The following is a 15,044-nucleotide window of genomic DNA, read 5'->3' as shown; positions in this document are numbered from 1 at the left end:
TATCGAAATATCACATTTTAAAGTAAAAAACATGTTTTTTTACAAAAATATATCCAAAAGAAAAGCAAGAAAAAAACATGAAAGATAGCAATTTTGTTTTTTGCCCCATAACTTTTTTCCACGGGGATATAGGTACCTATAGGCATTGCTTCACAGAAAAAAAATTTCCATCCTTCTTATTTAAAACGGCGCTTGGTAGAAGTTCCTGTGATTTACAATTTCCAAAATATGATTTTTCAAATTTCGCCACTCACAGCGATTTTGGGATATTTTCCTTGTTACTTCGCAAATATTGTTCTGTAGCTTTTTTCTACGCATTTCTAGGTACACGCAATGGTACATTTGGTAGAAAGAGAAGTCAATTACCTTTAAAATGTTCTATCGTAGAAGGCCGTATGATTATATTTAAGCAAGATATGGTTTTTCAAAATTTTATACTTTTAATGATTTTTGATATATTTTACGATTAATATTAAATTTCTCATTATAACTTTTTTGATTGTATATTTGGGTATATACATTGTGTAATAAAAAGGAAAGCTCATTTTCTTTACTTTAAAATGGTGTACTGTAAAAAATTATAGGACTATTTTTAAACAAGATATGCTTTTTCAAAGTGTGACATATACACATGCAATAGTTGGAACCATATGGAAAACTTTTTTAGTATTAATTTTATGAAAAAAAAAAGTTATTCTTTATAAAATGCTCTGCCTAGTCTGAAACCTAAAATGCAATCATCAGATATAAAATTTTGTTAATAGTGTACGAGGTATTTTAAAAAATATGAATTTGCTCAGGAGTAAAGTACCTACCTTTATATTTCACAATATCGAAAAGTGTTATTAAGAAAAATTATTTGGAATTAAAAATTATATTATAATATGCAATTATATCCTTCTAATTGAAAAAAAAAATAAAAAATTAAAAATTTTTTCAAATTACGGATATTCTGGATATTCTACGGATATCTTGTTTAAAAATAGTCCTAGATTTTTTTGGAATACAATAAAGTAAATAAAATATGCTGTTTTCTATTATACAATGTATATCCCTAAATGTACAGGAAAAAAAGTCATAATGAGAAATTTAAAAAATAATCATAAAAAATATCAAAAATCGTTAAAAGTATAAAGCCTTGAAAAAGCAGAACTTGCTTCAAAATAGTCAGGCAACCTTATACGATAGACCATTTTAAAGGTAATTGACTCCTCTATCTAATAAATGTACCATTGCATATACCTAGAAATGCGTAAAAAAAGTTACAGAACAATGTTTGCGAAATGATGGGGAAAATGGCCCAAAAATGCTGTGAGCGGCGAATTTTGAAAAATCCTATTTCGGAAAATATAAATCTTAAGAAGAAAAATATAAATCTAAAGAGAAAGAATGTAAGTTATTTTTTGCTGAAGCAATGTCTATACCTATATCCCCGTGGAAAAAAGTTATGGGGCAAAAAACAAAATTGCTTTCTTTCGTGTTGTTTTTTTGCTTTTCTTTTGAATATATTTTTATAAATAAAAATATTTCTGACTTTAGAATGTAATATTTCGATAGTAAATTGAACCTGGAACAATTTTCCTGTAAACATCTTTGTACCAAAACTGCATAGCACTCACTCTAATTCACCCTGTGCCTAGGGACTAATTCACCCATTTCTCAAAAACGTACCCATTTAAATGGTAGCACTCCGCGGTTTTTTCAAATTTAGAGGTCCATTAACTATATGAGACAATAAAATCCCGTTAACGTTGTAGTTCCTTTTAGCTCTCTTATTGTGAACATAATCAATAGCCTAAAAGTCGAGAACAATTAAAAACCACGTTCATATTTATATGAAAGTGCTTTAAAAATGAAGGTATATTACTCTTGAGAAGAATTAATATTTTTTAACAAACTTGGTGTACGACTCATAATATTTGACATCTGATTCTTTCATTTTGAGTTTTAGGACATGCAAGTTTTTATCAATAATACATTTTTCCCTAAACTGAATAAAAAAGTTTTCCATATGATTCCAAGGTTTTAAGACATACTGATATTGTTTTCCTGATATTATAAAATACTTGTTAATATCTACTGTATATAGAAACTAAAGCTAATAGTGTAGTTTAACATACAGTTGAGTCCACGATTATTTACCCGTGCGTCATTAATACCTGTCGAGATAAAACACATACTTTTGATCTAGCATCATTCTCTTCCACGCATGAAACTAAAGAAAAACCAGCTACCGCCTGTTATTAAGTAAAAACACATGTTATTTTTATGAACGCACTAGACTAACTCTATTGCGCACAATAGAGAAAACATTTTCTAGAGGATCTTGGTTCAGAAAATATGTTAAAAGATATTGCACATTATATTTTTGAAGTTCCTCCCACAAACATAAAATTGACAAAATGGTCCACTGAAAGCCGTGTAGACAGTGAATATTATTTCTCTCTTTCTGATTTTCAAAATCTTTAATTTTTTAAAAATATTCTAAACCTGCTTTTAAGTTTTCATTTGACTTGCTGAAAGTTGACATTGGCTTTCTGTTTGGATTACTATCACTACAATATTTGCTGTTAAGACCATCAAAAATATTATTTATAATTTTCAAAAAATCGGCAGTAAGAGAAGCCGTTTTGGTGTGTAACTGCCCTACATATATTGCTGTTGATATTGCTGACACAATTGAGTTGGAAAAAATTTGTGCTGCTAATTTTACACACATTTTTTGAAAATTATTAGGGTTTATATGAACGTTTGTTATTTTCACCATGGATCGTGCTCTCACACTGGTTCTATCGATGTTGTATGTGCATTCAATATCTTGCCACGATATTTGTTTAGAATCGGCAAAAAACGTCAACTTTTTGTTAAGAAAATTATTTCTTAGACTTTTTAATAAGTGGGTGTATCGAACACATTGAAAATCCTCTGATTTCGTATAACAGCTTAAATAAAGCTCTATTATTAGATGCTTGATCACACAACACTTTTGGTGTATACCCAATATTTTGTAATTTTGAAGCAACTTCAACTACAATGTTTTTTAAGTTGTCGCTATGTATTGGACCACCTGTAGCAAGCCGCGTAGCCTTATGTAGCAAGCCGCGCATCATGAAAACCAGACCTGTGTTGGCAAGTTTGTTTGTTCTTCCTAAAGCACCTAAATCTTGAAACCCTTCTATAATGTCATCTAATTTATTGTACTCCAATTGTTTTTTCAAATAAATTTCATCAAACATTAACACACAAATTTTTTCCCACTCATCCATTGTCTCTGCTTTTCTCTTCAACTTGTCACTTAAGGCTATGGGTACATAATTCGCAAATATTTTACGTGTATCCCTACTTTTTCTGTCTTTACACGGCAAATTACGTGTAGTAAAATTCACACTGGTGTGGATATGTAAACATTACTAGAATGTCACTCTACTTGAAAATGTCATAATTAATTTAAAGAGATGGCTTTTGAATGTTCTTGGATAACTGTTATTTTTATAATTGCAAATTATTAATTCAGTTAATAAATGTGATAATTTTTTCACTAACTATGTTTTCAGTGATTGTAATAATTTATTTGTACAACAAAAACTAATAATCAATCGAGAAAAGAGGAAAAGTGTTAAAGTGATTTTTTAATAATATGTTGTTATTTTGGAACGCTTACAATTTTGAACATCTCTAACAACAAAATACTTGGATCACAGGATATATCTGATGTATTCTCTGCTTGGATCTTCCACAAATAATACACAATAAATATATTTTTATTAAGTTCACGTCTTAAATCAATTATTTATCAAATACACTATATATCAATAATATTTAATCAATTTCTCAAAATATTCCCGATGCAATGTCAAATATTTAAAATTGTCACTGATTGTCAGTGTCTGACTGACAATATATGCTGACAATATTATATTCGGTTGAGTGCGTTGTAAGACAAAGACAGATTTGGAAAATATTATCACGGCATTGTGTTCATTTTTTTCAAATCCTGAAAAAACCAATAAATATTTTTGAAAAATTTAAACGCAGAATGAAAGACTAAATTATTACCGAGGGCCGAAAGTCCCTTAGAATAAATAAAAAGTTTATTTTGAATGAGATATTTGAAATTAAAAATCACACTAAATTTTCTCTTAGTTTTTTCACCCCTGTAACTTATTAAAATAAACATTATAGAAGTTCTCAGGGACTTTCGGCCCTCGCTAATAACGTAATCTTTCATTCTGCGTTTAAATTTTTCAAAAATACTTATTAGTTTTCTCAGGATTTGAAAAAAATGAATCCCCATTTGAATAGCATTGCAGCCGAAAATACGTACCGATCCTCTTAATTAAGTGTTTAAACCAGTTCCTAATTTTATGACACTCAACCAAGTTTTAATTGTTTTTACTGAAGGTAATATAAAGTTAAGAGATCTAATTAAAAAATTTTAACAACTAGGAGACTTATAATAAATGGCCAGAGCTAAATCCTTTTCATTGTGACTCCATTGTGAACGAGTTTTGTGTGAAAACTGCATATTAACAAAAGTGTGCACGTATTTGCTTTTATTTTCTAACAGTACCTGTATCATGAATTTGGTTGCCGATTTTCTGTTTTTTGTTGTTCTTCTACAACGCTGACTGTTCTTCTGACGGCACTTCTGCTTTAAAGCATTTACTTGATACTCCAATTTTTTTACCTTCTCCGTCAATTCAGTTTCAAGTTTTGTGGGCAAATTAATATCAAAACTGGAAATATCACTGAGACTAGTGAGACTACTACTTGATCTCTTAGGCGATGGAGTTGACCTAACCATACAATCGCCACTTGTAGATCTTTTACGTTTCGTATCGCAATAAACGTATGTAGAGCATAATACTGGTGGGGTATCACCTAAAATAGGTAATCATTGAAATGTATGTGTAATTTTAATTAAAGCAAAACAAGCATCTCCGTTATTTCTGGAGTGATACTAACAACGCATTCATATTTAAAAAAAATCTCTTTTGATTTAATTGTATAAAAAATATATAAATCACTCAACATCAACTGATTTTATATAAAATATATTTTAATAGTATTATTCTCATTGACAAAGCGCATTAGGCAAACATAAAAATATTTCCAAAGTTGAGTACTCACCTAAATCGGTTGCTAACTGTGCAAATTTTAGAGGAACACCATTTTTCCTTAATAACTTTCTTTGGTCACTTTGGTAAATATGTTCCACTGCAAAATGATGCTGGCAAATTACCCTCTGTTTCAGGTCACTGATATCCATCAATATAATATCAATATTTCCGCAGTTTTTTTGCCAAATTTTTGTGCGCTCTACGTCTTTCAGGGGAAATTTAAAGAAATATATATTAGTATTTGTTATATCGTTTCTTTCAAAACATCCCGCGTAAACACACTTATGCGTTACAGAGGCCATTTTATCTAAAATGTGAGTCCTTTTTTTTTAAATTCCGCTATAACTTGTCACAGATAATACACCTATAGGGTAAGTTCGGCCCTGACACTACTCCTACCTCCTCGCAAGTCAGAGAGAGAATGAGAAATCTCGATACGGTTTTCGAGTAGCGCCATCTAGTTGTTGATACGTCTTTCGGTTACCAAGAGGTGAGCTATCTAGTATGTGGTTTATAATCAATGACCATACTATCTCCGTAATTTTGGAACCGTTCATTTTAGAAGGATTATGCATAGGGCCTTTTTTATTTCAAATTTAATGTAGAACATTTTTGTATAGAAGGTTGTTCATGCTAAACCGCATAGTTTTAGAAATATTGACGAAAAACGTAAAAAACTACGAATTTACCGATTTCTCCCTCTCTCTCCCCCCCCCCCCCCCCAAACCCGACGCTCAAAATGGTGTGACTTTTTTCAGAACATTATGTGGACCATATAGAACAGGGGTGGGCAGAAGCCGGCCCGCGGGCCGGATCCGACCCATTGAGAAATCCTGCAAGCAATTTTTTTAAGAGCGTAGGCGCAATGTTTTTTAAATGCATTCATATTTTTCGAAAGCTGAGAAAACTAATAAGTATTTTTGAAAAATTTAAACGCAGAATGAAATATTACATTATTACTGAGAGCCGAAAGTACCTGAAAACTTCTATAATGTTTATCACAGAGGTGAAAAAAAAGAGAACTTACGTTATCATTTCTAAGTATGTCCCCTTTCTCCTTGCTGTCTTTCTCCTTTTAATGATGGTCAAAAGTTCTCTGTTCCTTTTCCATTCTGTGCAACACCATTTCGTTCGTAATATGATCGGTCCATGGTATTTTCACAATTCCCCTAAAAAGCCACATCTCAAAAACTTCCAGCTTTTTCATTAAGTCAGCATTAACAATCCAATAAAGAAGAATAGAGTGGACATAACATTTTTATTATTATCCCTGTTATTTATAGCGTTCTCCGCCTTCCAGTTGCCAGTTTCCAGCTTCTTCCGTCATTGCATTCGTCAGGGTGAAGGTTCCTTTTCGACATTGTCTTCTGAATACCGCCTAGCCAGGATTGTTTTGGCGTTCCTTTCTTCTTTCGTTTCTTTGGCGTCCATTTTAAAATTTGTTTTGGCAGCCTGTGGTCGTCCATTGACGTCGTACATGACCATACCAGATCAGTTGCCTCCTTTGAATGTTGTCTATGATGGTTGTCGTGACATAACATTTTACCATCCGATATCAGATTTGCAGATTGAATCTTTGGTTACTCAAAAATTTCCTTATCTTCAAAAAGGCTGCTCTTGATTACTCTATTCTTGATCGAATTTCTGAAGTTCATTTTTTATCTGGATCCTTGTTATAGCTTAATATAATGGACCATATTAAAAATTTCGTAATTTTACTGGGAACAAATTGTTCGAATGTACACACCAGAAAGACAATTTATTATTATTAACAGTCAAATGTCTTTCTCCAAATGCTTTAGAATGATACTTAATAGTATTTTTGTGAAAAAAATTTCTTGGGCAGAGAAAAACCTCCACCAAAAACATTAGCGTACATACTGGGTATAGTCCTCCGGCCCGGGAGACATTTTGAAAATTTCATTTTGGCCCGCGCTTAAAAGTATTTGCCCACCCCTGATATAGAATAATTTGGTGTTGGAGGATAACTTTCACTTTGAATGTCTGGGTTTGGGTCTAGTTATACCATACTACTAAGGCTGTGTGAATCATGTTGTAATTATTCACTTAAATTTTTGCTCACTCTGCTTTGAATAACTATGTTCAAAACATTGCGTATTCGTGATGATAACTGCTGGTCTTGAAAACGATACTCTTGATTGTAGTGCAAAAAAACCTGTTCCTTTTTGTAAATTTAATGTCAAAAATATTTAGTCATCATCGTTATCAATGTCGTTATAGCTCATCGAGGGTCTTTGCTGCGTTTACTATTACCTTCCATGTTTGTCAGTTCTGTGTCACTGTTTCCCATTGTCTTACTCACATTTTTTCCAGATCTTCTCTGACTGCACCTTTCCACCTTTTTCTAGGCCGTCCTCCGTCTGGCCTCTCCCCTAGCAGCTATGAAAGATTTTTGAAAAAACTCACATTTCTTTGTCATGTAAAATTTGAAGTTTTCGGCATGGAATTGGAATTCGAAATTTTGTAAAATTTCGGGAAAACTTTTAGAGAACTATTAGAATAGAATAGAAATATGCTTTATTGTCATGAAAAATTGTACAATTTTATCGACAAAGCTTATAAAAAGTCAAGAAAACAAAACAATAACAATCCAATTTACTAAAGTTACATAAATCGTCAATATATTTACAATAATAACGATAATGAAGTTAAACAGAAGTAATCAATTGCAAAATTTAAGTAAATTGCAAATGCATAGTCTACCTAGTAATTAATAAGTTTAAAAGTTAAGCTGCTGCATATGACACCCAAATATAGACAAAAACAATGATAATAAAAATACTACTTGTGCAAAGGGTACTGTAATTTCTTAGTTATTGATTAAGAAAATCTTCTACTGAATAATATGGTCTTTCAGATAGGTAGGCTTTTGTCAGTTTACGGAATTTGGGGAAAGATGCTGCAGATTTAAGTTGTAGAGGAAGATGGTTGTAAAGTTTTTTTGCGGAATATAATATAGATTTCTTTACTAACTCAGAGGACGGGGTCGGCATATAGACGTCAAACTTAGAATTTCTCGTGAAGTAGTCATGATTAGGTCTTGGTGGAAAGACATGTAGATGTTTACGAATTAAGCAAACAGTTTCTAAAATATACAAAGATGGAAGGGTTAAAATTCTGTAATCTTTGAAGTAACTTCTGCAATGTGTTGTTCTTCTGAGGCCAAACAGATATCTAATTGCTCTTTTTTGTAATTTGAAAATAACATCGAATTGGGCAGCTGTACCAGAACCTCAAAAAGGAAGACCATAACGAAGATGTGACTCGAATAAATAAAAATATGTTATTTTGGAAGATGCTAAATTTAGTTCATTCGAAACAGATCTTATAGCATAGCAAGCTGAGGATAGTTTCTTCCTTAACAAATCGATATGGTGGGACCATTTAAGGTTGCTGTCTAAAAAAATACCAAGAAATTTTACAGAATCAACGGTACTGATCTGGCTGTTATTAAGAGGTAAGGGTTGAAGGACTCCTTTATAAGACAATGCTACTGTTTTATCTACGTTAAACGAGAGTAAATTAGAGTCAGACCACGTTTTTATTGTAAGTAGATCAGAAGTTATAGTAGCATGAAGAGTTGCAATATTTGAGTTGCTCCAAGTGATACTGGTATCATCAGCAAAAAGAAAGACTTTTCCATCGATTTTTAAACTAGTGATGTCATTAATAAAGATAAGGAAAAGTAGAGGACCCAATACTGAACCTTGAGGTACCCCACATACAATGTTTTTGAGACTAGAGTCTGTATCATTTGCTCTAACCAGTTGTTTCCTATCATCCAAGTAAGATTGGAACCAATCTAAAGAAATACCTCGAATTCCGTAGAAATTTAGTTTTCTTATCAAAATGTTATGATTTACACAATCAAAAGCTTTGGCGTAGTCACAAAAAACGGTGGCAGTGTGAAGATTATTGTTCAGTGCTTGATAAACCTCATGTAGTACAGAAAATATGGCATCAGTGGTGCATTTATTATTTAAAAAGCCGAACTGATTTTGTGATAAAATGTTGTTTTCAACTAGAAAGGACATAAGTCGGGCTTTTATGAGTCTCTCAATAATTTTGGAGAGTACCGGTAGTAGTGCAATAGGTCTATAATTGCAGGTATTAGATATTTCACCACCCTTATGAAGAGGAATAATGATGGCTGTCTTCAGGCACTCTGGAAATTTACCTTTCTCAAAGGAATCATTAATTAGTGAGATGAGGACTTCTAACACATTTTCTGGGAGATTAGAAAAACTTTTTATCGATAGACCATCAGTACTACAGGAGGATTTGCTTTTGATACTATTGATTGTTTGGATCAGTTCAGATTTATCGACTGGTTTTATAAAGAATGAATTCGAGACCTTTCTTGAATTAGGGAGATAAGCAATGGGATCTTGTTGTGGCAAAATAGTTGATGTAATATTTTTACTCACATTAACAAAGTATTCATTTAGATTTTCAGGATCTGGCAGGGAAATTTTTTTAGCAGCGTGGGTTTTATTTCGAAGATCGTTTATTATGGACCAAGTTTCTTTTGCAACACTTTTTGAGCTCTCCAAACGGTTATGGTAGTAGTCTTTTTTAGCTGATTGGGGATATTTTGTCCAAAAAAATTTGTGGGTATTATTTGTCTGGGATTTTTTTGTGGGGATTTTTTGTTCGGGGATTTTTGTCTGGGGATTTTTGGTCCAGGGATAATTTGTGGGGATTTTTGTCTGGGATTATTTGTCCGGACCCCGTCAGTACTATAGAACACCGCACACAACTTATGGAAAATAAGATAATGTCACTCAAATACAATAAAATTTACATTAATAGATTCGTCTTGAAATTACAATCATTTCATATCATTGCGCCAACCCTGAATTTTGATTAATAACAGCGAAAATTGATATAAATAAATCTAAAATCAAATGGCCATATATGTGAGTTAGAGATTTGTGAATCGTCAGTTCATAAATCTTTTTGCAGGTATTAAGGCAGAGGCTTACTCTTATCTTATATATAATAAAGTAGATATAATTTGGTCAGTCGTACCAAAGTATATAGTTCCTCTAATCGGCTTAGCACACTCTGGGTTAAGCTGTTTTCAATAGCAAATAGACCAATAGTGTTTATGAATGACACGTTTACGGACTTCAAAAATGTGATTTACATAATATTTAATTACAATTTACGCCGTTATTCAGAGTGGGCGCAATTATATAAAACAATTGTTATTTTAAGACGAATCTATTGTAAATTTTAATGCATTTGAGTGACATATTTTCCATATGATGTGTGCGGTGTCCTTTGCCATGTTAAGGGTGACTATTATTTCAATACTACTGTGTTGAAAATACTTTATTGACCAGAAATGCATATTGGTAGAATAATTTCTACACAAATGCTAATATATTCTTTGTAATCCATATTTTTAGAGGTGATATCACGAGAGATAGGAGTTCTAAGCAAACTCTTCTGAGGGCAGCAAATGCTATCATTACAGGATTGGCTTTTAAAACAACAGCAGCTAGTATACTTCTTTTTGTTGCAACCGAAACATCCGTCCTTGTTTATAATGTTACACAAAAAGACAAAGAGCAAAAGGTATGTGATTATTTTGAAATAAATCCTAATTAGTTAGCTCCCAGTTTGGATTGTTTTTGACGTACATACTTAAAGAATAAGCTTACTTTGCCACGAGATTTAGCGTGTTCGGTGTTGTACTCCTACGTGTTTAAGATTTTGAATAAGGGACAGACGAGTACTGCTTCTCTACGTGGGCACAGAAGCGTGTAAATGTAAATCTTCAAATAAATTAGTCGTATATTCCAAATGATTATTATATTCTTGTACAAAATAACTTGATCATCCACATAATGGAGAATGTACCTATATGGTGTATTTAGTTCGCCAATAGAAGAGAGCTATATCTAGCTGAATTTTAAATGGAATCGGGAACAAACTACACCCTTCACGTAGTTCTTTAATTTTCTTAAATTAGGTGATCAGTATGTTACCAATTTTAACACAAAAAGTTATGTTCTCCAACATCTGTGTGATTGTTTTAACTACTGCAATGTTATCCAGATTTAAGCCGTAACGACTTTCACTTCCTCTAAGGGGAAAAGTCACTCATCCCAACTAAGAGATAAGTGAATTATACCTATGGCATCAAAAAGATTGAGCTCTGGTTGACTCTTTCCGTATTATCAAGCCATAGGCGACTTGATATATAGGAGTATCCCCCAATAATGTTCGTGCTGTTACACGATTGACTTTATTTATTATTTTTACTAACTTATATTTAAATAAAAACACTTAATTTATATTCTTTTATTACACAAACTTATTTTTACAATATTTATTTTACACTAATACATATTCAATTTTCTAATACATATTCAATAATACATTTTCAAATTTTCTCAAAACAAATTAATACTTTTTTTATGGATATTAATTTAAATCCAGCCATTTTCAATCATTTATACTTCATAAATGGCCACATTATCAGTTTTACTATACAGATGGATCCAAAGTACAAAACAAAGTAGGATGTGCAATAATCAATATTCAAAGTGGATTTAAAAAATTATTCAAATTGCCTTGTGAATCATAGATATACACCGCTGAAATGATAGCGATACTTTTTGCTTTAAGACACATATTTAGTAACGAACCCTATAGCTGCATAATATTTACAGACAGTAAGAGTGTCGTTGATAGACTAACTAACGTACATAAGTTCCAACAACTCAATCATATAGAACTGGAAATTATGACTCTTTATAATAAAATTGCAAATTTAGGAAAAAACATCATTATATCATGGATAAAGGGACACGCAGGCCTTAGTGGTAACGAAATAGTAGACAGGCTAGCCAAATCCTCCCTAGAAATAGGCGAAGAACTTCCCATGAACTTACTACCCATTTCGGATATTGATATTATTAGTAGACGACACCAAAAAGAAAATTGGCAAAGGTATTATCGAAACACGAGAACTGGTAGTAATTACAAACAAATGCAGCCTGAAATTCCCATTAAAAGATGGTTTCATTCTGTATCAAATCGCCATTTCATAAGAGTTATAAATAGATTGAGATGTAATCATGCTCTTACCCCCCTTCATATGTACAGTTTGGGTCTCACAGAGTCACCTAACTGTGAGTGTGGAAAAGAAGGTGATCTACTACATATTCTCCTCGAATGTTCACATTAATCAGTAAATATAAACAAATTTTATGATAATCTTAATATATTAAAAATTCCACTTCCCGTCTACCTGAACAATTTGATATTTTCTGAAGATATTAATATATTAAAAACAATTTACGAACACATCAAAAACTGTAAATATAGATTGTAGCAATAAAATTTACCCTGTATTTAAGAAATTTTGTTAAAACAAAGCAGGCATGTTTGTTAAAACAAAACAAACATGTTTGTTTTGTTGTTATTTTTTTTAAACCCTGTAGATTTAAGTAATTATTGTATATTATAATTGAAAAAAGAAAAGAACAAAAAAAAGAGAAAAAGAAAAGCAAAAAAAACAGAAAAAGCAAAAAAAGCAAAAAAAAACTAAGAAGATGTAAACCTCCGCGAGGTTGAATCGGGTTTACGTCTTAGCGTAGTAAAAAAAACAATTTATAAAAAATAACAATAAAAAAATAATAAAAAAAAACAAATTAACAATATAAAAAAATACAACAAAAAATACAAAAAAAATAAAAATTTACAAAAAAAAATGAACAACCAAAACAGAGTATTATTTAGATAATAATTGTAGATAATAATGTTAGTTTGTTATGTATTTAGAGTTAGAAATACAGAAAAAATTCCTCTGATTGAAAAATCAAATTTGTTTGTTTTTAAAATAACAAAATGTCTGGCTAATTGGCTCGGCCAAGGCCATCAAATTCACACAAAAAAAATACACATTCAAGATAACGAACAGATAATAACTAGAATTTACTTTAAATTTCGCATCTCGTACAAATAAAAACTAACTATGGTGCTTCTCAGAGGCTGTTTTCATTGCGTCACAAGTGACAGAAAAAAAGGTACGTATGTGATTATAGACATTTCTAACATTTTTTCTAGTTGTTGATAGGTGGCGGTATAATCGGAAAAAATGATTTACGTATTACATATCTATACGAATAAAATATAAAGTTCTTCTCAGTCTTTCACTGTGTCATTAATTTTGACGTCATATATGATTTTAATAATATAGGGAATCATTGCATGACATTTTAGTTAAATCTGACAGTTGTCAGAATCGTAATCAGCCAAATATGAAAAGGTTATTACCCTTTTATTTGCAATTTGGTATAAAAGCAAATCAACCGTGTTTATTGCAATTATAAAAAGGTATGTTCTTTGATTTGTATAATCGTATAAATTATTGTACAGATTATAGTCGTATAGATAATACGTAAATCATTTTTTTTTATTATAGCGCCCTATATCAACAATTAGAATAAATGTTATAAATGAGTATATTCACGGACATACCTTTTTTTCTGTCACTTCCAACTTAATGCGTTAGAAAGAAATCGAAAAACTGTCACGCACTGAAAGAAGCCTCTGAGAAAGAGTATATCTGTCTCGATGATTAAAATTCAACTAACTCGTTCCGTCACGTCTTTTTATAATATTTGAGGCTGGTACCGGAGAAGTCTAGAATGTCTGTGGAATAAATCGAACATTTCGATTTATCGAGATCAGGATTTTTTGTTTACCTGTACGGTCCCCTTTGAGGCTAAGGCTAAGGCTCCACGGGCGACAAATTTACGCTAGCAGTAGCCGTAAAACGAACTTAAGGTTCCGCGGAACGGAATAGGAATAGCCGAACTGAACCGACTACAGGACTTGTGCGTAGTCGGTTCAGTTCGGCTATTCCTATTCCGTTCCGCGTTGAAAGTCTTATGAAGAGATTGCGTATGGGTCTGTTATACTCCCATCCCTTTTCTAGAAGCTGTCTCAGCGTGAATAGTTGATCTATTGTGGATCTGTTTGCCCTAAAACCGGCTTGATATTCTCCTAGGACATTTTCAGCATAGGGGTTAGTCTACTAAGAATGATGTTTGAGAGGATTTTATATGCTGTGTTTAGGAGTGAAATTCCTCTACATGTCGCGCATTTTGTTTTGTCCCCTTTTTTGTAGATAGGCACTATGATGTTTTCCTTCCATCTTGCTGGTATCCTTTCTTCTAACCATATTTGTGTTATTAAGTGTTGGATTTAGCTATGTAGTGCGTCTCCACCATATTTCAGAAGTTCTGCTGGTATCTCGTCCGTACCCGGCGCTTTGTGATTTTTCAGCTTATTTAACGTCTTTTGGGTTTCTTCAAAAGAGGGATTTTCGACGGGCATGTCCGCTGTGATATAGATCTCTTCTTTTTGCTGTTCTTCCTGTATGATGTTTAGAAGGTCCCTGAAATACCCTTTCCATTCTTCTGTTAGTTCTTTATCGTCGATTATCATATGACCTTGATTGTCTCTCAGTGTATGGATAGAATTGGTTCTATGTCCTCTTTTCTCAGTGGAAATTGCTTTATAGAATTCTCTGGAGCCTGGTTTGGGTCGATCTCCCTCCAATTTTAGTGCGCTTGATAATTTTAATGAAATAAACCTTCAAAGCTAGTTTTTATTTACAGCTCTTACCAGTGCCGGCGCTAGGGTATAAGGCGCCCGCCTGCAATACCAGCTAAGGCGCTGGCCTGCAATACCAGCTAAGGCGCCCTTCGGTTTAATTAGGTACCTATATTTAGATATTTTATCTTCTGCCAATGGTACAAAATGTAATTAGGATGTAAATATCTTATTTAATTCTTATTATCTAAAAAAATTATTTTCCTTGTTTAAATTTCTAATTTTAAATTTTAAAATCCATAGCATTTTGAAACTGAGTGTTCGCCA

General features: G+C 32.2%; 1 protein-coding gene across 1 annotated transcript in view; it reads left to right on the top strand.

Moving 5' to 3' along the window:
* LOC114327511 (vacuolar protein sorting-associated protein 11 homolog) overlaps positions 1–15,044 on the top strand; it is a 91,833-nt gene that overhangs the window by 18,079 nt on the left and 58,710 nt on the right. Inside the window, exon 5 of the mRNA XM_028276150.2 lies at positions 10,556–10,724. Within this exon, the coding sequence (XP_028131951.1) occupies positions 10,556–10,724 (169 nt within the window). The remainder of the gene's footprint in view (positions 1–10,555; positions 10,725–15,044) is intronic.

Source organism: Diabrotica virgifera, chromosome 7 (genome assembly GCF_917563875.1).
Source record: "Diabrotica virgifera virgifera chromosome 7, PGI_DIABVI_V3a".
Taxonomy (NCBI): domain Eukaryota; kingdom Metazoa; phylum Arthropoda; class Insecta; order Coleoptera; family Chrysomelidae; genus Diabrotica; species Diabrotica virgifera.
This window is presented reverse-complemented; position numbering and strand designations above follow the sequence as displayed.